Raw genomic sequence first — 22,677 nt, 5'->3', positions numbered from 1 at the left:
CCTCTGTTGAGATCAAGGCTTTTGGTTCAGTCGAATCCCTTTGTCACATGAAGGCATCACCACGTGCCTTGGGTCACCTGCTCTCTCCTGCTGGTCTCCATCATGGCGAGCAGCAGCAGGGCACCATGCTCGAGCAATGTCAAGGTCTGCAATGCTTGACTGGAAAAAGCTATTTTTCTGCCGGAGCGTGGTCTGATTTGCAACTACAGCTGGAACAGGAGGGAGACAAGAGCTGGTTATGTATAGAATCAATTCAACTTCTCTCCAAGCATGTTCCGTAAGAGAAGATACTAATGATATAAAATGTTGGGGTGCTGGTGAGATCTTCTTCCCATTACTTCATGCTAAATGACTTTCCCCATTAGAAGTAGGGAAGAGTTGAAACCAGCCAGGGTTTCAGATTGTGTTTATGCATGGTGCAGCTAATCCAAGCACTTACCAGATCATTTTTGCATTCTGAAATCTATTTTAAGATACTACAATTAAGTCAAACAGGACGAAATAAATGTTTTTCAAGAGGAGGTTAATAAGCATGAATTTTTATCAGCTGTAATTTAAATGCAGAGCACAGCAGTGATGTCCAATCATCTACTCTAAGTAAGGTATGCAAATACTTCATTGTTTAATATCCAGGCTTCATTTTGATTAGGTACTTGGAACCACTTTTGTTAATCACAGAAGAGCTCTGAAATAGAGCTCACCAGAAAAAGTTCATTAGTGTAGCATAACTGAAAATTTAAACCCACTTAAGCCAGGAAATTCAAAGTTATTGTCCCAACAGCATCTCTAATTCATTTTTTTGGAGCAAGTATAGTATCTTGGATGAAATTAGATAGTGCCTTAATAACTATGCTCAGTGGCTGAATTCCAGGAATGGTGGATGCTATAATTTGGAGCAGTCTAAAATCAGTAAACTTCAAATATTCAGCCATAACTTTACTTGGAATGTGCTATGGCTTTTTTGTGTTCCCTTTCCCCAGCTGATAAAACTTGTGAACAGTCAGTGTGAGCTTCATATGAAAATACCTGCCTATTGAAATGGTCCCAGTTTAGGGCAGCTCCTGGAACAGGTACAAGGGGAGCATCGTTACTGTTCCACCACCCCTTTGAATCAAGCCCTGCGTGTCGGGGGGGGTTTGATGAGATTTCATCTGGTTGAACACTCAAAATGCAAACCTGCAATCTCCGGGCTTGACAGAACATCCTCTCTGAAGTAATGAAGTGGCTCCAAGTCCAAGGATATTTTAGATTTATGCTAAATTCTAGTAGTGCTTTTTTTATATTGATAGCCAGTATCTGATTCTGTAATCTCATTACTTAAATGACACAAGCATAGAGGAGAAACTTGCTCAAGAAGTGCATGGAAGCCACTGCTGTAGACCAGTCCCCGTCCCAAATTCTACATTTGAAGAAGCAGCCATTTTGTAATAATAATAATAGATTTCAAAATTTTCTCTTTTTTCCTTTAGATTTGGCTTATTTTGACTCAAAGAAACCCCAAAACTTCGATATCACGAGCCCAAAGCACGCTCTTCTTTCAGTAGATTAAATGCTTAACATAAAAAAAAATTGGACTTGTCCAAAAGATGAGCATCACTGCCAAGACTCAAGGCACACGGTTTTAGCCATTTCCATGCTTTTTTGTATCTCTTGCTTTGTTGTCAGCATTGCTGACCAAAAAGTGCTTTGGGTGGAGTCTTCCCAGCACCTCCGCGGTGGTTGCTAAATTGCTAAAATGCTTTAAAGTTCCTGCATAAGAGAAGCAGGCAGTAAGTGGAGATATTATTTATATGTTTCTAGCAGGACACTGTTTTTCACACTACATTTTTTGCCGGGAAGATAAATAAAACCCAGGACTATGTATCAAATCTGATTATTTATTCAGCACTGACTTTACTCTTTAAAAGAGTAAGAAATGCTCTTATTTTCCTGGCAAACCTCTTCCAAGTATCAATGGGTTTGTCACACTGTTTGCTCGGTCTACGGGCCATGGTAGGATAGAATAACACAGAGCAGCTCTTAGCATCATAAATCACGAGTGCAATTTTGAGGGTTTTTTCCTAGAAAGTCTCTAAATGCTCCATTTTGAAGCTGCGAGCCTGTAAGGGTCAGTACTTAAGCACCATTTATATTGCTTTGCAGTATCATTCCCACAAAATAAATGAGCGTTTTCCAGATTTCTTAAGCAAACATGTTTGCTGACCCAAGAAGTTTCTAGGCTTACAGGTTTCTTGCCTGCTAGTCTCATTTGTTCCTGTGATTCTTATAGCAGTCTCCTTTTTCCCCACTGCGTTCATCCATAAATTTCTCATAAAATGAAACTAATGATCTGCTGAGAGTGAGGGGAGAGCGTTCTTGAAACCTGCTCGTTGGTAAAACTCTGTTTTCTTTGGCTTCCTTCAGATTTGGCTGGAGGTAGGGATACAGTTCTTCATCCACAGTCCAGCCGATCTCATCGGGCTCGTTCCTGGAAGAGGAGCAACCCCAAATAAAATTTCAACCCTTCACCCCACTTGCTTAGATTTTTATTTTTATTTTTCCAGATGTGCTTTTTCACAGTCCTCCTTTACCTTTCTGTTGCCTGAAATGGTGAAAAATAGTGTATTGAAGATAATTCACTTTTTAATTCTGCACTGTTCGTATGCAATAGCTGAAACAACTGGAAATGGGAGAAAAAAGAGTCCCAGGAAGAGGAGCAGGTTGCCAGAGGTTTCTTTTTTTTAGGGAAATAAGTTTTGCATGGATTTCTGATAGCCTGTTGGAAAGATTGGACACTCACATCTTGGGTGCTCAGCTCTATTTTGATTGTTCAAAAATCCCTTTTCCTGTAGATCTTCTGAGAGGTCGGCGTGGATGCATAGCTAGATAAGAACAGACACCTGCAAAAAACTGCGTGGCTTCCCACTTTAGATTATTAAGTTTCAATTTAGCCCCCTTTTCTTCTTTGCATGGTTCCTGATGGGTGTTTAATGGGATTTTGTAAATGTGAGTAGTTGACTTGCCCCTTCTCTGTTCACTCTAACGTACACGAGTGCTTTACCTGTGAGTTTGGTGTAGTTACTCAGTCTTACACAAGGTCTTCTTAAATTCTGAGATCAAATACAGAGGATTTTTTTTGTCTTTATCGAACCTTCGTGAACAAAAGTGAAGTGTTTCTCCCCTTAGTGGTGGGGACATAATTAACAAATGTGGTCTCTGCAACAGGCTTTTTCAGTCTTGTGGCTTTGCTGGTCTTGCATTTTGAGTTTTATATATAGAAAATCTCAGGCTCACTCCACACTGACTGGGAACCGGCTCCTCCTGCTCTCCTTTAGACTGATGCATAATTGGTTTTATTCTCATGTTACCCAGAAGGTACCATCTGTAAGTCTGTTTGTAGAAGGCATTGGATTTTTTTATTTGCATATGAGCACACAGGTATAACCAATCTAGACTATTTTCCCACTGTGGTAACAAGTATTATTATGAGAGAGATATATATCCATATATATTTTTTATATATGTGTGTGTGTGTGTGTACATGTATCATAATATAGATATATACACTTCATACATACATACACAGACCTTATCTATATGTAAATAAATATCTAAAAATTGAAATAAATATATATAAAAATATCAAAGGTGTTTGAAATAACTGATCAGTTGAGAAAGGAGTTGAACCCAGAAAGCAAACTTAAATTATGGAGAGGTCCAGGAGTCTTTTGGTGTTTATCTGACTTTTTGCAGACTACGTGGAGAAGCATTTCTGCTGCTCCTGGAAGAAGCACTCGGAGAATGAAGTGTGTTAATAACTGTGCTCTGCTGTCTCTTTCTTGCTGTTGTTAACAGTAATCGTCTCTCTTTCCCCTTTTCCTACTGACTTTTCCTCCCTCCCTTTCCCATGTACTTTTTGAATTTATTCAATTGGTCTGTGTATCTTTTCTCTTTATTTTCCCTGCCTTTTGTTTTCCTTTTCTATCCCACCCTATTCTTGTCTTCCCACTTGCTTGCTTGTGCTCCATGTTGCTAGTTTTTATGTTCGCACGCTCATTATCACCCTTTTTTGTACTTCAAATCCCAGCAGCTGTCCAGCCAGGTCCCTGAGCACAGCCCTGTGGTTTATGGGACTGTGGAGAACACCCATCTCGCTGCCAGCACCCCTGTCACTGCGACTAGCAACCCGAAGCAAGGTTTGTTGATGGATATTTCCTTCCTGATTATTTTTAGTCTTTTTTTTTTTTTTTCTCCTTTCTTGCTTTAGTTTGAATATTTTTGGCATGGAGACAAGCAGTCAGCAGAAATAGGAGGGGAGGGACTTCTTTTCCTCCAGTGGAACATTTTAACAATGTGTTGCTAAGGGAATTAATTGAAATTTGCCAACGTGAAACTGGTTAAGAATAATTGTATTCAAGCTTATATGTCCTAAACGTTGTTTCAGTGCACCTAGAAGCAAGAACCTCCTCTGGCCCACGTGCCATCCTTCAGAAACAAGTGTGTTGTCAGTAAAATGCTCTTAGCCGGGAAGGCTTTATATAATTTGGACAATTAGCCATAGTGATGGCACGTAACCATCGTGTGGCTCCTCCAGAGCTGCTTGTGTGTCCTGTCCTGCAGGACATGGGAGATTTTAATTAGAAAAAAAAGTTAGTGTGCAAAGTGTCTCATAAGAAATATTGCTGACTTCAGTAAAAATGGCATGGATGGAAAAAGTTTCTTAAAGTGATTACATTTCCTTCTCGTATCTAAGAATATACATTTGAAGGGAGATTTTTTTAAACTGTTCAAAGAAAAGGTGTCCCAGGAGGGAAGATGGAGCATGCCAAGTTTCTTCCCACGCTGAAATTTTATAGCCACCTAAAAGCTATTAAAAAGCTGTAGTTAATAACGTGTGTACTGCCGTCACGTTAACGGAGTTGGTGTTGGAATACAGAGTTGACACTGTTGGCTTCCCGGTTTAGTCACCACATTGCAGCCTTTGAGGTTTCTGCCTAGAGCAACACGTACACAAAAGTTGAGAAGTGCCATCTTTTATTTGTGAGCGTGGCCTGTAAACTTTGAGCCTGCCGAGGTTGGTTTTTTTTTTTTCCAGAATATTTGCTAGAGGAAAACTAAGCCCCAGAGAAGCACAGCTCTAGAAAAGAGTTGGAAAAGCTGCCTCTGATGCTTCAGATGTCGTAGATCCAAACAGCAGCACGGTTGCTGTTTGAAAGTAAAGGGAAGTATCCCTGAGGCTAATTTGTATCACTCTAAAATTTACTGAAAATGTTGCTCTTTTACTGTAAAAGAGCTCAGGGTTTTCCCCTCAGTACAAACTGCTCCACAAACACATCTCAACCGCTGCAGTGTCTAGAAATAGTTGAAAAGGGCCCTTTTGGAGATTGTCAGGTCCCATCTCCCACTGGAAGCAGGACTGTGGCTTTGTCTAGATCTTTGTGCAAAACTTCGATGTGTCTGCCACCTGAAGAAGCTCTGGGTAGGTTTAACATCTGTCAAATCAACGGTGATTGTGCTGGCTGAGCGTAGCTCGCGGGCTCGCTGCTGCTCCGTGTCCGTATTCCCCCTCTGGAGGGGGGGGGGACACAGGCTGAGCAACGCTGGGGTGCGTGGTGGCACGGGGACTTGAAAAAACCGATGACCACGATGCACCAAAACGCATCCGCCCTCTGGAGCAAGTTGATGCTGAACCATGAAATGCAGCACTGCCTCATGGTACTTCAACCCTGTGTATGAAAAGTTGTATTTCCAGGGCAAGCGAGTCTTCTCCCTCTTCTCTCTCTTTAACTTAATCCCTTCGTAGGCAGCTGTAAGCAAACTGGAAGTAAGTGGTCTTTATTTAGTTAGTTACACAGGTCTGACTGTGCTGGTTTAAATATAAATCGGGGCTTGAACTGGGATTTAACACTGATGAGCTTTCCTGTGTTTATCTCCATTCCATCCCAGAAAGATTCAAACATTTGTTCCAGTCCAAAAATTGCTAAAGAGCACATTTATGTAAGCATTGCAGGGAGAGAGCAAGCCCTGAAATAACACCATTAGCGCTCAACTGTGGCCTCGGGGTGGGGGAGAGCAGAGGTGGTGTCAGTCACAGGACAGAGCGAATAAAAGGTGAAGGAAGTTTAGACACCATTGAAATTATTTAAACTGAGCTAGTGACTTGGGGGGCACATCTTTCCAGAAATACGTGCTGAAGTATCAAAATAATTTTTCACTTTGTGCCTGATGTTGGGGTTTTTCTTGTTCCAAAATAAAAATAGGCATAGATCGGGTTACGTGGCTCCCTCAAGCAAATTTTTATTAAAACCAGGATTATTGCTTCCCTTAAGACCCCTCGGCCGCGTTCATCCTGTGGATCAGATTCTCCCTTGTGCCCTTCACCTCATGCGCTCGTTTGCATCAGTTGAAATTTGGTATAAAGCTATCATTCTAATTTTGTGATATTCAGCGATCGTTTTGCAGTTATTTATAACTGCACGCAGCATTTGGCCCGTTCGCTGGGCGGGGGATCAGGAAGGGAGCACATGTGCTCTGCCGGCAGACCCGGCCTCTGTTATTTCTCACCGCGAGTAGCTTCAGTCCCTGTTATTTTGGCGTTGAAGTCATCAGCGAGGCTGAATTTGGGATTGCATTGCATTTAATATCCTTGTTTTTTCTTTTTAAAAGACAAGCATTTGGCATTTGCTGCTTTTAAAGCAGCGTCTGGCTTTGCAGGCTTCAAAATTCATGTATGATTTGGAGCAATATAGGCACTGCTGTTGTAGTACCTTGAAGAGTGGCGTTGTTTAGGGGCAAGCAGTTAGCTGTCGTTCCTATAGGTGCCCCTGGTGCATATATATCAGCCGGGCTGCAGAAGGCCGGGATATTGCTGGAGTATTCAGGTCAAGCTGATGGCAGAGCGTGCTGGAACCTGGCTGCAGGCCAGGCTGGTGCAGAAGTTGTAATGGGGTATAATTGTGCATGAAATCAGAGCTGTCCACGTTCACTCAGCTTGCACAGGTTCAGTGGGGTGTTTGGAGTATTTTTATTTTTTTTTTAAACCTCTTTCCAAATCCTGCGATATAGCAGACGTGGAGAATGTATAACATGGCTTGTGGAAAATAGATTAATGTCAGAGCCCAAAGTTTGGAAAACTTTCAGCCTCTCTGCTGATGTTCTGACTAACGTGTGCTCCAAAAACTGCCTGTGAAGCCGACGTCTGTACCGCCTCACAAATGTTTGCATCGGGACAAAAGATGGAAAAATGGCAGCGAGCCCAGTGATAATTTTCAGATAAACACCGCAAAGCAGAAACAAATTCCCATATCCAGTAAAATCTTTCCCCATCCACCGCTCTGGGTAATCTTTGCCACTGCGACCACCCAGCAACCCAGCTCCCTCTCTGGCTTTAATGTCTTTGCGTGGAGGAGATAGCAAGCATCTGTCCTGCTGAGTTTGTGAAAGTATTTCTCGTGAAGAGTAATCCTGCAAGATTTGTATTTATCTGGAGATTTAAAAAAATACCTATTGATGGAGCAAGCTTTCCTCCTGAACAGCCTCGCGCTTCCAGTAAATACTTTCTAAATATAATGTGAGGAATGATCTTGGCGTATTTAGGAAAAGGGATCTGATTCAGTTTGGATGAATTGCATTGATTTTTGTTTTCTCTTCCCAACTGTATGTTGTTTCACGTGACTGTTTCTGTAATAGTTGGCAGGGATGAATGTTCCGTTGCCAGGACTTGGAGATTTGTTCTCCGTGATGGTTGTTCAAGTTAAGATTTACTTCTCATTAGCCTAATCTGCTCATTGTTCTTCTGAAATCCTCCCTCCTCAAATTACTTTTCTCCTTGAATTTTGCACACACAGCCTGTATCGGTGGCTAGTGTATTGGCCAAATAAGGTGTAGTTTGGAGAAAGTGTGTTTAGTGTGTTTAAACCACCGGTTTTAAAATGCAATTGTATATTTTTTGCTCTGTTTTTTATCTCTTGGAATGTTTTTCTAGACACTTCAAATGCTTTTTTTTTTTTTTTTTTGAGCAATCTCATTTGACTCAAGGGAGAGAATATCCAGGCAGTTGTTTATAGCGAGCTGTAAATGTCAAGAATGCTCCATGAGTTGTCTGTAAAGGATGTTCCAGAAATCGGAGGGGACGCATTTTCTTTTCTAAACCACTTCCTGGGTCCTTTTTCTTCCATGGAGCCTTCAGAATCAAAATCAGCTGTTGAGACACTTTCTCCCATCTTTTCCCTCATTTGTCATTCTCCTCCAAAGCCATCTCCCTACGTGCCTCATTAAGTTGATAAACTACTGCTTTGGCCGTGGTCCTCCCTGTAACGCTGCTGGGGCTGTCAACAGCTGGAAGCAAAGTTCTTCATTGCTCCAGCTATTCCTAAAGACGGGACGCTCCAAGCAGTTTCGGATGGGTTCTCCTTCAAAAACTCTTTCCCTTCAGCCTATCTGTTGAATAAGCCCCAAATGGAAAGCCAGCAGAGCTGGAAAAGACCAAGCAAAGCCGTGCCTCTCCCGTTCTACCTGAATTTTGATGATTTGGCATTGGTTGTAGCTTTTGATTTCCTAATCTGAACAGGGAGGTTTGTGCCTCTGGATTTTCCAGAATTACTTTTTGCTGTCATGGCAGTGTCCTGAAGGAATTCCTTGTTGCTTCAGTGCTCAGAAAGCCTGGGGGCATTTTGTGTTGGTGGAGCAGAGCAGAGCTCCCTCCCTGAGGACGGATAAAGCTGACCTCCTCGTGATGGTGATGAGGAACCGGACCGTTGAGTCCCTGCTGTCTGCACATTGACTTGGTACCTGTCTCGTCCATCTTGCAGAGTCGTGGCACGGAGGCACTTTCCTAAGCAAGATCTTACGTCTTGTCTTCAAATCGGAGGTGGGAGAGGGTGTAGCAGAGATCCTAAGAGATCCTGTAGAGCCAAGATCCTAACAGATTTTTGTTCTTTGCTCAAAAGTAGTGGGAATAAGCATGTTAAATGGAGTTGCAGACCTTCAGGAGCTGCGTGATGGCCATGGCAGGAATGGTATCGCGAAGTGTTGCTAATCACAGGATAAGTACAGGGACTTTCTGTGCACAATATTTTGGGGTTTGGTTCGATACATGTGCACGTTTTGCTGTGCTTTCCCCAGCCTGCTTGATACCCTTAGCCCACAAACAGCAAAAGGTGATGATGCTGTTCTTTGGTGGAAGCTGTGCTTAAATTCCTTTTTGCTTTTCCTTTCTTTGGGAAAAGGTTCTCTGCTGAAATTTAGAACAGAAAAAGGGGATTGTGTCCATTAGTCTGACGTGCTGATGGAGTTGAGAAGGAACAAGTGGAAAAATAAACTGGACGCATCTCACGTATTAGTAATGGCGTGACACGTGACATCTGTAGAAGAACGGCCCGTCATCAGTCGTGGAATAGTTTCATTGTTTTACAAAGAGGGGGGACTGTGGCAGAGAGTGCCTGCAGGCTGCCGATGCTCTTGCCAGAGTCTCTGGGAACATGAGTTTGCCCAGGTCTCGGTGTTGAAACCCTGGGCTCCTTTGAGGCAGAATCCAAGTAAAGCATATTTTTGCTTCTGTAATTTCTGTCAAGAAAAATTCTATTTTCAGCTGCAGTCTTTCTGCAAAAAAACCACATTTTGTAACATGTTTATATGCCTTTTCTGTAAAGGATGGCCGTTCACTGCAAAGCCAACCTTCAGAAAAATAGAAGCAGCAGTTGCATTTTCAGATTTGCCAGCTGCAGGCTGTCTGGACTCTTCCTTTAGACGTAAGGTTAGCTTCAGGTGCCTCTGTCTTCCTCAGAGCTTCTTGAAGTGTGGGCAGAATGCAGGCAAGGAGGACCAAGGGGGCTTAGATACAGCAAAGGAAAATGGAGTTGACTTGCTGTTTGTAACATTGCCTTTTTTTTTCCTCCTTTCCCAGAAGAGAAGCCAAAACCAGATCCAGTATTAAAACCTTCTTCCCCAGTCCTCAGACCAGAACCTACTGGGGAGAAAAAAGATCAAGCTGGCCAGACGACCGAGGCCACCTCAGTGGAAACCCCACCAGAACTTCCTCTTGCTCCATCGCCAACCCCGGCCGCTCCCGTCGCAGTTGTTTCTACTGCTGCTGCTGTTGTCACCGTTTCTAGTAAATCCACATTCACAGCTGACTCAGAGGAGAAATGTGAACTCGCTTCCCCAAAAGAGGAGGCAATGCCTATTTCTAATGCCGCACCCTGCACGGACACATCAGACCCTTCGCCAGCGGAAGAGGCTGATGCCGAGGTGTGCAAGGAGCCTAGTAGTGTAGCATCTAGTGATATTCCAGTGACTGCTAGTACTAATCTAATTAATGAAATGAACGGAGTTAGTGAAAAAGTAACTGCTGCAGAGAGCGTAGTAGATGTAGCCCAGACGGAAGTTGCACCATTGACTGTTGAGTTGGAGACACCAGAAGCACCTCCGGCAGAAGTGGAAAGCGTGCCATCTTCCAGTGCTCTTCACGCTGCTCCCTCTCCTCCTCCCACCCCGCCTCCCACCCCTCCGCCTCCTTCTCCTCCAATTTCTGTTGCTGCTGCTGTTACCACTACAACTCCTTCTCCACCTCCTCTCCCATCTCCTAGTGCCCTCCCTGTTGTTCAGGGAGATTTAGAAGGAGAGGAGAGCACAAGAACTACTCTTAATGAAGAGGTAAAAGATACTGAAAAGAAGGAAGAGACAGAAGCAGATGGGCAACTGGAGGAGAGCACAGAGGCTCAGAGTTTAAACTCGAGCAAGAGTCCTGTCCCAGGTAAGTGTTTGGCACCGTGGTCATGTGCAGTAAACCAGAGGATGAAGGAAAAGGGTCTTTGGGGTGATTCTTCCATCAGATGTTTCCAATCCTATCTGCCAAAAGAAAATCTGATCGTGTTGCATGAGCATTATCGTGATTGAGAGATGCTAATCTTTGTTTGCAGGGACAAAAAATACCCTCGTAATTGTTCGTCAAAGAGGTAGTGGGCTGGGATGTGCACCCCGGGGTTCATGTAAGCTGCCAACGTTTTGCTTTCATGGTGGTACGGGGCAGCACTCCCGAGTGCTGTTAGTGGGGGAATTCAAAGGGCGCAGCTCTTGTTCTCTCCGAGATGTTGGTTTGAGGACCTGTTGCTCTGGGTTTATCAGCCTGTGCCTAAACCACATTAACATTCAGCCCTTGAAGCCCTCAGAGTGAACCTTCTGAGCCAGAGGTTTCTGGAAACCAGCGGGATGTGGGTGTTTTTTGGTTTTTTTCCCCAACTATAAAAATGTGTCATGGTGTTACCAGATGTGGGTAAATGAAATGGACCATTAAAGCTCTTCCAAACGACTGAAGTACCTTGTGTCGCACACCTCAATCTGCCCAGCCTTAATTAACAATGCATCTGGTTTTCCTCTGCAGAAGTACCACGTAAGCAAAATTTCCCCCTCTCATTTTCATGTTCTCATGTTCTTGAAATTTTCAGAAAACAAGGTGCTTTGGTTCGGGAGGCGTGAGGACTTGTTACAAATTACTAAAAATTGACATTTCTATAGCTGCCTTTTAAAATCCAGGCTCTTTCTCTAAGTGTTGTTATCTGCCTTTGGTTTCATCTCTGGTTTAGCATTTAATGGATTAATATAGACCACTGTCTTTTTATTTGGTGTATTTTCTATAGAAAACTGCTTTTTTTTTTTCAGGACTTCCTGGAAATGAAACTGTGAAAAAGAAGTTAAATCAATCAATTACTTGTATTTAGCTGCTGGGGGGGTATAATGGTGGCTATTATGCACGCCTAGCAGTGTTCAAGCATTGAAATGGGTCGCATCCTTTACACCCTGTTTTGCAGTCCTTTCAGAGCTGCAAAGCTGAGGTTGTTTATTTAAATATATCCTTTGAATTTGGTGAAGTTTGGACGAGAAACAAAGGAGAAGCAGTAGGTTGTGATTTGGTTTTTGTTGTTTTTTTCGAGAAGTAACATTTAAAATAGGGTGGTTTTGGGGTTTATTCTTTCATAAGCAAGCAATAGATGTGTAATGGCATCCGTAGCATCTCGGGCTGTACTCTGCTGTGGATTAAATGAAATGAAAAGCTGAGGTTGGCCTTGTTCCATATGGGTGTAATGCTGCACTAGGTCAATATGCTGGATCTTAAATAAAATCCAATATCTAGAGAAGATCAGAAATATCTCTTCCCTATACCAGCCACAGGGGTTTTTTTTCCTGTTAATCTTTTTCTATTTTTATTTTACTCGGGTCATTTCACTGCTCTGGCACTTGTTGTTCTTTCAGTCTGAGCTACTTCATAACACAAATTAATTTCCTTACAAAGTAGAGAAATGGGACTCTTTCTGTAAATAAGGTTTGACACAGCCAGGTTCCAGCTTGCAATATTATTGCTTGCTTTGTAATGTCTTATAGTTTAAATTAAAAAAAAATTACTTACACCGTTTTGGGCTTTTAATTATGCAGAAGTTTAATTTTAATGCTCTAATGTCATTAGGCTAGACAGCATACATTAGCCAATACACTGGCTTTGGCAACAGAGAAACAAATATTTCTCAAGTCACGGAAAAGATCACTTGAAACTCTGATTATTAGTAAAAACTCCATACTTCAAGGAAAACAAAATACTCTCCAAGTCAGTTTTTTGTGCTTTACCTCTTCTTTAATGGTGTATAACTGTATTGCATTTCTCTGCCAACCTTTTTTGAGCAATAATTTTCCAATTCTTCCTTGGAGAGAAGAAGAGAGATTTAAGTAACGTAGGTGAAGGTGACTGCTAATTCAGGCGTGCGTCTGGGCTGGGCAAGGAATTGCGTGTCGCTGCCATGCACTGGAAATTCAGATGCTGAACTTCAGGAGCAAGGATAAAGAGCTGTATTATTATATATTTTTCTTGGGCTAAAGTCCAAGAGTCTTTTTTTTGTGATCTCTGGAGATATGACAGAAATTGGGATAAGGGAAACTTCTCAAACACGTGGTGGTAAGTGTGAGCTCTGTGACTTTTAACAATATTTCTTTGGGGTTTTCTGCAGAAGTGTGTACTTATTACAGAGCACTTCGGCTGGCCACAAATCATACCACTTTATTCCCTTTAATGGTAGCTGATCTGCTTTGACTGGGAGACTACTCAAACCCAAGGCCTCTAAGAATAATCTAATTGCTGCAGCACTTGTTATAATCTGGCCTGCCTAAAAATGTGGGGGTTTCTGAATTGAGAATAGTTTACCTCCTTCCTGACATGGCAGGGCAGGACTGTTGAGTCTTGCAGGTGGATCTTATATTTTGCGATGAGGCGACAACTTTTCAGGGATGAACAAAATTATTTGCTTGTTCATCAAGCACTTTACAAGAGTACATCTTCTATCTAACAGTCAGAGAAACTTTTCTTTTTTGCTCCATCAAAATAGAGAAACAAATGCGTTCAGACTGCAGAGGCTTTCCCTTAAACATCTTTATTCTCCAGCAGTTCATTTTTAATGCTCAAGAAAATTAATTTTTCAGTGTTTGGAGGAGGAGACCGGAGCTGAGCAGAGCTGACCCTTTCAGGGTCCAGGGGAACCTCTACTCTTCCACTGGCATTAGGTCTCCAACCAGATTTCCAAGGTCTACAGGAGCACCTGTGTTGTATTCTTACTTTGCAGAAATCAGAGTATACTTGGTTTTCCTTTTTATTTTACACTATATTCTATCTGCTTGTATGTCTTAAGCTCTATTAGCCTGCATAATGAGGACAGCAACTTTAGTGGTTCAATCTCTGATAGTAGCCAGTTCATTCGTAGCCTGCTCCTCAGCATCATTGGTCTTACTTATAATCCCCTACGAAATGGGGAAGATTTGGTGGGTTTCAGAGCACTAAACCACTGAGAAATGCAGGGCTTTTTATCCTGCGAGCAAGATGTTGTACCTGGGTGTTGCTTGCTCTTGCTGCTGACTGTGTTTCTGTTCTGAGCATTCGCCAAAACGTGGAGTTGGAGGAGACACACTCACCCTATTGTGAGCGTTCAGGCAGCAGATCTCGTTCCTGACTGCTCAGGAATGATTATCTGGAGGTTTTCAGGAGGGGCAGAGCTGTTATCTGCAAACGGCAAGAGCACGCAGCATTTAAAATAATTAATTCCTACTCATCTTCATTACAAGGGAAAAAATTGCAGATATTATCAAGAGAGGAACTCGGCTCTCAGCCTGCAATCCTTACTAAAAACATTGCTCCAGTTAAAAGTCATCGAAGACATGCAGCTGCTTTTTTTTTTTTTTTTTATTGAATTCTGGTTTTTCTCTAGTAACTTGGCTGGCTGCAGTGAGGGACCAGCACTTCTTGGGGAACAAAACAGGAAAAATTTTGCTGGTGGAGTGGAATTTCTAAAGAAGGTGGCCCTACCAGAGACTTGGAGCCTTTAGGACATGCTCTGAATGCCTGCCTTTGATGTAATCTCTCTATCATTGCTATTACGAGAAGCAAAGAGGAAAATAAGAGATTGATGTCTGTCCCAGGCAGAACTCCTAGGAACATAGGAAGCCAAAAGAGCTTACTACACGTTGAATTCAAAGGGCTGTTTCTTGCAGAGCTAATTTATGAGATGTATTTCAACATAACGTAACCCAACTGACTGCAAGTCCCTGGGTTTCTTAGCTGTGGAGGCTGTAACAAGCAACTTGGGGCGGTAATCGGAAATCTCTTGGAGAAATATCTCCAGCACCCAAAGCTGGAGGGCCGGAAACATAAATCGGGTATCACCTTTTTCTTGATTTGCTGCCATAGCCCACTGGAATATATTTTCTTTCCCATGAGCTGTAAGGCAATGGTGAGTCTTTGCTTTTCTTTTTAATGGCAGATTGGCTAAAAAATCAAAATATAAGAGCTGGTATTAATTTATGCTTAGCAGCTGGCACCCACGTCAGAGAGGATACTGCCTTCTGTCTCGCTGGATGGGTTGTGGACTTGCTGGGGTGGGTATCTCCTGCAGAAAGATGTTCCACTGAAGAACATGATGTAGCTGGAGAAATGGGTTGAGGTAGCATAGGGTCTGTGAGCAGATTTCTTCAGTGGTGATGTTATCACCAGTAGTGATAATCTAGAAATAAGGATTTTGTTACTCTTTCCAGTCCTGACGTAGATCGGTATTGTCACTCCTGTCATCCCTCTTATTTTTGTAAGCAGTGATAAACAGAGCTCACCGTGTTGGTTAGGCAGCAGCACGCTGGGTGTGCTGGTGTCCCTTCTCCAACGGAAAGGAATTGCCACCTAACACGTCGAAGCAGGCTGGAAACAAGCTCTGGACAGGTGTTAATGCAGGCAAAAATGAACCTCCGTTTGAGAACGAATGTGATTATTGGTATGCATGCAAACTGCTGGATGGGGGGGGACAGGAAAATCCAGAGAAGGACCAGAAGTGTCCAGAGACCCCCCTTGCTGAGAGCCAAGCTAGATGCGTTAACTTTTGGTTTCTCTATGGCTCAACGTTGTGCCTCACAGCTGAAACCTGATTTTCAGATTGTCCTGGTCAGGTTTTGAGTTTGGGAGGGCTGGCATCTAAACTCGCTTTAATTTTCTAAGCATACATTATCATAAATTCTCCTATTGAGTCAGTTCCTGTAGCAGAAATGAGAACTCAACAGCAAAAAAAAAAAAAAAACAACAACTGATGTCTGCTATTTTAAGAGGGGAAAAATTGAGCAACGTCTCTGGAGATCTTGCCTGGTGTACCCCAGTCAGCTCTGACACGCGGCCGGGCGTTCGTACGGAGTTACAGGCTGCAAAACTCCAGGGCTAAGTGAAGGCTGCTGCTGTGTTTGGGGATTAAAGGCAAGTGTCTGGCCAAGCATCCGTATGCAGGGAAGCCCCAAAGCAGGAAAAGGATCTGCATGATTAAAACAAGGCAAAAGCTGTGAGACTCGTTCAGGAGGCTCGGCAGGATCCTTTATACAGCTTTATTTTGCCAAAAAGAGGTGAAAAAAATGTATTATTGAGAAGCAATAATATTAACATCCTGACAATTGAGGAAGGAAACACCTCAAACTTTTGCCAACCCCAAATCTGTGACCCTTGAGTTTATTTCTTGCGTTTAAAAATGAAATGTTATTTTACAACGTGCATGTTTTCCATAGTGTAGTTTGAGCTCGAGCGGAGTGAAGTTCTGTCAAATTAAAAAATTGGGGGTTAATCCATTAAATTACTTGGCTATGGCAGTATTTAGGTCATTACTGTGCAGACATGACCCCCTCCTTGAAGAAATCCCCCAAAAATGTGGAAGTAGCATCACAAACCAGACAGCTTCATATTGTGGCAGTGGGGTTTGATGTCCAGCCTTAAAACAGTGGGTTGACTTCTGTAAAGCACTGTATTTTCACTAAATTTTAGCACATTTCATGGTGGAGGGAGCTTGTGGAGCCTCGCTTGGGTCCGTGCTTTGCTAAATCACAGAAATTACCACCTGCGTGGACGCCTGGTCCTTACCCAACCCTGATTTCACCCCAAGATGGTGAGAATTGACTCTTCCTGGGAGGGTGCAGTGAGCTTCTGTTAGGAGTAAGAAAAGCGAATCCCCGGTTGTGTAAGGCAAAGCCATTTTGCAATCCATGCTTGGCTGTTTCTCTACTCTCCTTTGAGCCCCAGGAAATTCAGGGTTACTGCTGGGGCTCTGCCCTGCTCTTAGAGCTTCTCTGTAGGGTGCTGCGATGGCACGTGTGGGACTTGGAGTTTGGGAGACCCAGGTGATTTTTCCAGCTCCTTCATGAACCGTTAGTTCTGCGAAGGACCGGATGAAGTTTGAATATTTGATTTTATTTTTTTTTTCTTAATTAACTTTTGTGGTGTTTAGTGTGAAGATAAAAATCTTTTTATCAGCAATGTTGCGCTCTGGGTTGGGGCCAGCGTGCTGAGTGTCGTGATTTCCGCAGCCCACGGGGCTTCTGCAAGTCCGTAGTCGCCCTTCAAACAGGGAAACGCTGTTAAGAAGCCGCTGAGGCACCGACGTTCTCTTTTAGGGCAGTGGGAACGTAGCAAATCCCGTTTCCTCTTTGCCCATAGGAACAAAGTAGGCCATTATTAACACTCTTTTCATTTATCCGTAGTTGAAGAGCCTTTCAAAATTGTATTTTATTGTGATAAAATAAGTGCATGCTGTGTTTTTCCACGGTATCTGCTAGAAACCAAAGGCTCAAGCTGGAAATCTGTTTGCAGTAAACTTGAATCACAAAATCAATTCTGTTTATGCTCTGTGTTAAATATGCATATGTGCCTGGTATCAGAATTTAAGCTGGTAGCACTTGTGACAAATTACAAGCATATTGGATTAATGGTTTTATCTCCTCTTCATATATTATGTGGTTTCTTTCACTCTTTGGGGGGGGGAAAAATGATTAGAGTAAATCACTGCTGGTCTTAGAAATATTATATGGTGTTTTCTTTGAATCAGTTGGCCAGGGAAATTAATGAATGGTGGAGTTGTTAACCTGCTTTTAAATTGAAATATAAATCCAGCTCAGGAGAGCCAGTAGCGGTGCAAGATTGAAGGAGTTGTCCTTTTGGAGGAGATACTGGAATTTTTTGGCATGTTTATGATTACAGTGCAGATGATGGTTAAGTTTTATAATATTTTTTGAGAAAAATATGTTGAGAACAACCTTCGCTCCTAGCCAATACTTGATCTTTCAAAAAAATTCAGTTCCTGAAGGTTTTCCTTTGCCCTGCATGATCCTTATACTGTTGGTAATAAACTCCTCACTATCACAAGTACCATTTCGAGCTTGAATGAGCAACTTGTAAAACAATTACCGTGTTTTAATGTCACACTAACGACTGTGTTATTACTGCATTAAAACAAAAAGTGGTTATATCGAGCTGAATCCTCCACAAGGCTGCGACTGCTTCGTTTTCCTGTATGTAAAACCAATGTGCAAGAGGGAAGTGCATCACCCACGGCCAAATTTGCTCCCTATAATTTAGTGTTGTAATAGATGTACACTTATATTGCAGCCCAAACAGCTGTAACTGCACCAAAGACGTGGAAGAAACCAAAAGACCGGACCCAAGCCACTGAGGAGGTGATAGAGGCGGAAACAGAGGTAAGAGGGAAACACAGTCTTGCTTTATCCAAATTTAATGATGATGTTGCTTTCTTTAAACTGTGTTTTAGACATGTTGCTTCCTAGTTGTCTCACAAGGATCCAGGGCAGATTTTTGGGGGGAGGGGGAACTGTGATATTCCCCATCATTTTAGTCTGTTCCCTGTTGAAGCTCTTCCGTTTTCTTCCTTCTTGCCTAATTTAATGACTCCCAACATTCAGGAACGTATAACTGCTGTCATTCCACTGAAGGATGAGATAAAAGTGGGTTTAAATGCCTTAGCCCTGCCCCATCTGGGTCCCAGGTCACTGTGGTGACATTTGGCAGGTTACTCTGCTGCACGGTGACGTCACTGTGATGCTGCAGCCACAGGTTAGTTTTCCTGGTGACCACCTGATGGAGGAGCTGGGGAAGGAAAACGTTGACGTTTTCAGGCAAAACCACCTCAACAGTAATTAGATGAGTAAAGAAAATCTCCCTTGCTGCCTTCTGGTAGGGATATTGCAGGAGGAACCTCTTTGTTTAATATCCTGGGTAAAATTGGGGTTAGAATAGATCACAGAGGGAGTAAGAGAGTAAAAATGTAAATATTCAGAATGCCCTGTGCATATATAAAAACTGATGTTGGCCAGATGTGACACAGAGCACCATTGCTTCTTCCCTCCAAATTTTTCTTGAGTTATTATTTGTCTGCTCCATAGACAGGAATAATAATTTCCTCCACAACTTTCCCTTACCACAAACATCGTTGAACCTTTCTGCTCCAAAAGGATGTTGTTGCAGAGTAAATTCTGAGTCTAGTGGACGGTACTTCATCCTTTGTATAAGCAAGTGTTTGCAGCAGATAGGCTCATGTATGCGTTATGAATGGTACATAAGTGCTTTCCCCTTTGTTTCTGGGGGAGTAGATGCTTAAAATGCTCACGTGCAAGGTATCGCGCTGTGACAGCTGGTCTGTGTGCAACGGAAAAGCTGATGATTGGGTAATCCAAGGAAATTAAAAGCATCCCTGTGCTCGTTTTCAAGCCAGAGAGCGAAGGATGTCGCTGGGCTGCACCAGCAAGTTCATACTCTGTGTGCTTGCTTCACCATTTATCAGAGGGGGTCTCGTCTCCTGGACCCGCTCAACAATTTCACTGATGCTCATTTTTCAGGGTATTACCTTGAAAAATCTGCAAAAAGCATTTTAAGATGCAGTGCCCCCAGGTAGGGAGGCGAAAGGATCAAGAGCCTTTTCCGGAGCATCCTCGATTCAAGTCTTTCCTTTGTTTAATGCTTAGACGTGTTGGGGGTTCTCCCAGGAGAAGCGCGTTCCTAACGCCTCCTCTGTCTGAATGCAGAATAAGGCTCTGTCCTTGGAGAGCTCTAAAATTAACAGCCAGGGATACTATTAATGCTTTTTCCTGAAAGAGAGATGCTGAAATTGTGGCTGCATGTCGCATTACCTTCTTTATTGGGATCTGCTGCAATTAGCAGCGCACATTTAAAGGAAGGATCCCCCCAAAACGAGCACGACGTGCCCTTTAAGGTGGCTGGTGAGCTGCAGGAGAGGAGAAAAACGAGTTTATCTTTCTAGGCTGGGATTGCTCATGGCTGTCGGGCTTAACAGTTCCTTCCATCCCATCCCAGTAGCTCCTGGGGATTTCACAGGCTACACTAAGTCTTTCCAGTTGCGCTGTTAATTATTGGTGGGTTATCTCCAGGAATGAACCGATAAATCATGGGGTTGTTCTGTGCGTTGTTCCCTATCGCTGTTTAAGATGCATATGTATTCCTGCTACGCACAAAAATGCTGTATGAATAAATGAGGAGCCGTTTCGCGTGCTTTGAATTTTGGCAGGGTGTTTTTAACGTAACCTCTGTGTTTCCATCTGTGCTTCAGCCTAAAGTAGAAGAGGAACTTTCAGGTGAAAAAGTACTTGAATCTGAACAGGAGAAAATGAGCCATGGGTTTCAACTGGAGAGAGACCCCTCTGAGCTTAAAAAAGCAAAACCTGTGGAAGAAAACGGAGAGCAGGAAGCAGAACCTGTCCGGAACGGTGCCGAGAGCGTTTCAGAGGGAGAAGGAACCGATGCAAACTCAGGCTTCACAGAGAGCTCCAGCGAAGGGCCAGTGTACCAGTATAAACCAGGTAAATCCTGTTTCAGACTCTTGCATGCTCGCTTGGGTTTCTGCCTCCCTCCTTTAAGGGCTGCTAACGCCCCGTGCACCCTCCCCGCGGAAGGAAAAACGTTTCCAGCGTGGCTGGAAGGGGGTACAGCGTTTCACTGGGTCTGGCTCCACTGGGATCCACTAACCAACAGGCTCAGAGAGACCTTCTAGGGGAGCACTAAAGGAAAATTGGTTTTTTTTTTCTTGCTGGTGGTAATGAAGAGAAGAGAAAATCCCCGATTCTTTGAATTTATTGCACATGTGGATGTTGGCTGCGGCACAGTGGAAATGGCGGCGAATTGGTTCCCCTGTGATCGACAGCTGAGAAAGATCCAAGAAATTCCGTATAAGCGGACATACTTCTTAAATAAGAGATTTGAAAGTTCTGATTGGGTCCTAAATACAAGTATCTGTGTTTATATAGATTTAATTTCCTGGCTAAACAGCTGCATAGATCTTCAGATTTCTAGAAGAGTAAGGAAAAGAAAAGAAAACAGTATGTGGTTTTCAATGCAGGCTCTGCTATTGAACTGCGAGCATGCAGTTCTTTTGATAGAATAAATCAAGTGTAGGCTCACAGGATATGGTCCTTTTGTTGCTGGTTAGCACTGGATACAGTCTACCTACGGGGTGGTTTTGTTATTTATTAAGATATTTAATTTGTAGACCTGAACCTCTGTTAATTCACTTCATTAAGAGGGACCTTGAGACCAACTTACTTCTTGGTTGCTACCAATTTTTAAGCCATTCCTTATTCAGGTGAAGCTCCCCCAAAATAAATCAGTCATTTTCTTAAGCGCTCAGAAATGAAAAAGTATAAAACAAAATAAGAAAGGACTGTGAGAGCCTGGACGAAGTATCGGGCAGGAGCACCACTGTTAAGTGGTTACACTCAGTTGTTGTTTTAGTGTTGCTTTGTTCTGACAAAGACCTGAGTTGCTTTTCTTTGATTAATTTGGTACTATCGTATCATTAGGAGAAAACATAGAGGCCTCTTGATAGTTTACCACACACCTACAATAGCTTACCAGTTCATTAGTTAAGCACATCTTGAAGTTAATCCATAATTCATCAGCTGTCTCTCTGAAACACTCGATGCAGTTAGAATGATCCCAGTCGGATCTGGACATCCTTCCGCTCAGCTGGAGGGGTTGGATCGATCCCTCAGAAAGCAACACGCATCAGACTTGTCTGCTGCAAAGCAGACCTGGCCACTTGGTGCAATAATCCTCGATTTCAGCTCCGCTCTTCCTAAAAAGTGGGATTTTTTGCTTTTTTGGTCGACCATAGGAGGAATTGTGTGTTATATCCCAGCCTCAAAGCCTGCCTGTGACGCTGCCCAGCTGCTTTTCACGTTAAAACAGCTTGTTAAGGTCTTTCCAAGAGAAGGAAACTACGTATAAACTGTTTCTTGTTGCCGTCAGTACTTTTCCATGATAAATGGAGAGTGGTGTGGCACAACGGATAGGCAGCTGGCTAGGAATTCTGGCTGAGGTGCAGCTAGACAGCCAAACCATTTTCTGCACCCCTTTATCCTGAAGCTCTGTAGAAATAAAACTGCACAAAGAGCTAAAAAGCGTAATCACTTTTGTGTCTTTTCATTCCCAGTTATTAAAACACATCACTTAAAATTAAGTTCCTGCTTGTGGCCTCTGCAGGGATGAGGATGGTGAGAACCCAGAGACCTAAAGCCAGTGATCAGGGACTGAAATAAAGAAATAATAGAACACTTTAAGAGCAAACCTGAACGGCCGGATAAATGCAAAGCAACGCCGTGTGGCATCAGTGAAACACAAAGGCGACATCTTGTACAGATGTTTTCCTTCAGATAAAAACGTGCCGCCCGCTTAGGGGCCTGACTAGTCAACCTGGCTGCTGAGCAAGTCCATGTTTTCTTTACTAACTTCAAACAGTGTGGCCAGCAAAGAAAATCCTGTCTCTAGGCTACCAGATGCTAATTTTCCTTGTGCTGAAATGGCTGTAGGTTTATATTTTGACTTGCATCAGGCCCAGTCCTCTACACTGCAGTTCAACTCAGAAAGCCCTCTGAAAAAACGGGTGAAAAGTTGTCATTTTTAGAGCATGGCTTGTGGGTTTGTGTTTTCTTTCGGTTCCCACTGTTATCTCCAGCATGGGTTGTTAGACTCAGTGTTTTTACATTTTCAAAGGATGTTTTTGTTCTGCGCAGTGCTCTCCTCAGCTCTGCGTTTATCGCTCCCTTTTACACAAAACCAGCCGCTTTAAGTTTTGCGTTTTCACCCAGAAACTGGCGATCGTCCCTGTTTTGTCATATCACGTGAGAGAGTGAAAGTCAGAGTTAAAATGAGATGACATGGGTTAAAACTGGAATTAGTGATTAGTTCTGTGTGTGGTTGCTGTATTTGATCCCCACTGTTTATGTTCCTTTAATGTGACGTGTATTCTTCTCCTTGCTGCCTTCAAAATGAAAATAAATTAAAATTTCCCACACAGCTGTAGCAATCTCTTCCCTTCGGATTTACCGGAAACACGTCCCAGA

The 22,677-nt window shown here is 42.9% G+C and overlaps 1 protein-coding gene across 17 annotated transcripts in view; it reads left to right on the top strand.

Annotated features, from left to right (window-relative positions):
- The window catches only part of EIF4G3 (eukaryotic translation initiation factor 4 gamma 3), a 150,286-nt gene that overhangs the window by 92,581 nt on the left and 35,028 nt on the right, over positions 1 to 22,677 (top strand). For 12 of the 17 annotated variants that reach the window (XM_074847872.1, XM_074847861.1, XM_074847868.1 and 9 more), the window contains 4 exons: positions 4,067 to 4,175; positions 9,884 to 10,732; positions 17,918 to 18,006; positions 19,890 to 20,139. In XM_074847872.1, coding sequence (XP_074703973.1) covers positions 4,067 to 4,175; positions 9,884 to 10,732; positions 17,918 to 18,006; positions 19,890 to 20,139 — 1,297 coding nt within the window. The remainder of the gene's footprint in view (positions 1 to 4,066; positions 4,176 to 9,883; positions 10,733 to 17,917; positions 18,007 to 19,889; positions 20,140 to 22,677) is intronic. The other 5 variants (XM_074847874.1, XM_074847870.1, XM_074847876.1 and 2 more) reach the window with 1 other exon arrangement.

This window comes from Strix aluco, chromosome 22 (genome assembly GCF_031877795.1).
Source record: "Strix aluco isolate bStrAlu1 chromosome 22, bStrAlu1.hap1, whole genome shotgun sequence".
In the NCBI taxonomy this organism is placed as follows: Eukaryota; Metazoa; Chordata; class Aves; order Strigiformes; family Strigidae; genus Strix; species Strix aluco.
Note: the sequence above shows the minus strand (reverse complement) of the source record. Positions and strands in the feature narration are given on the sequence as shown.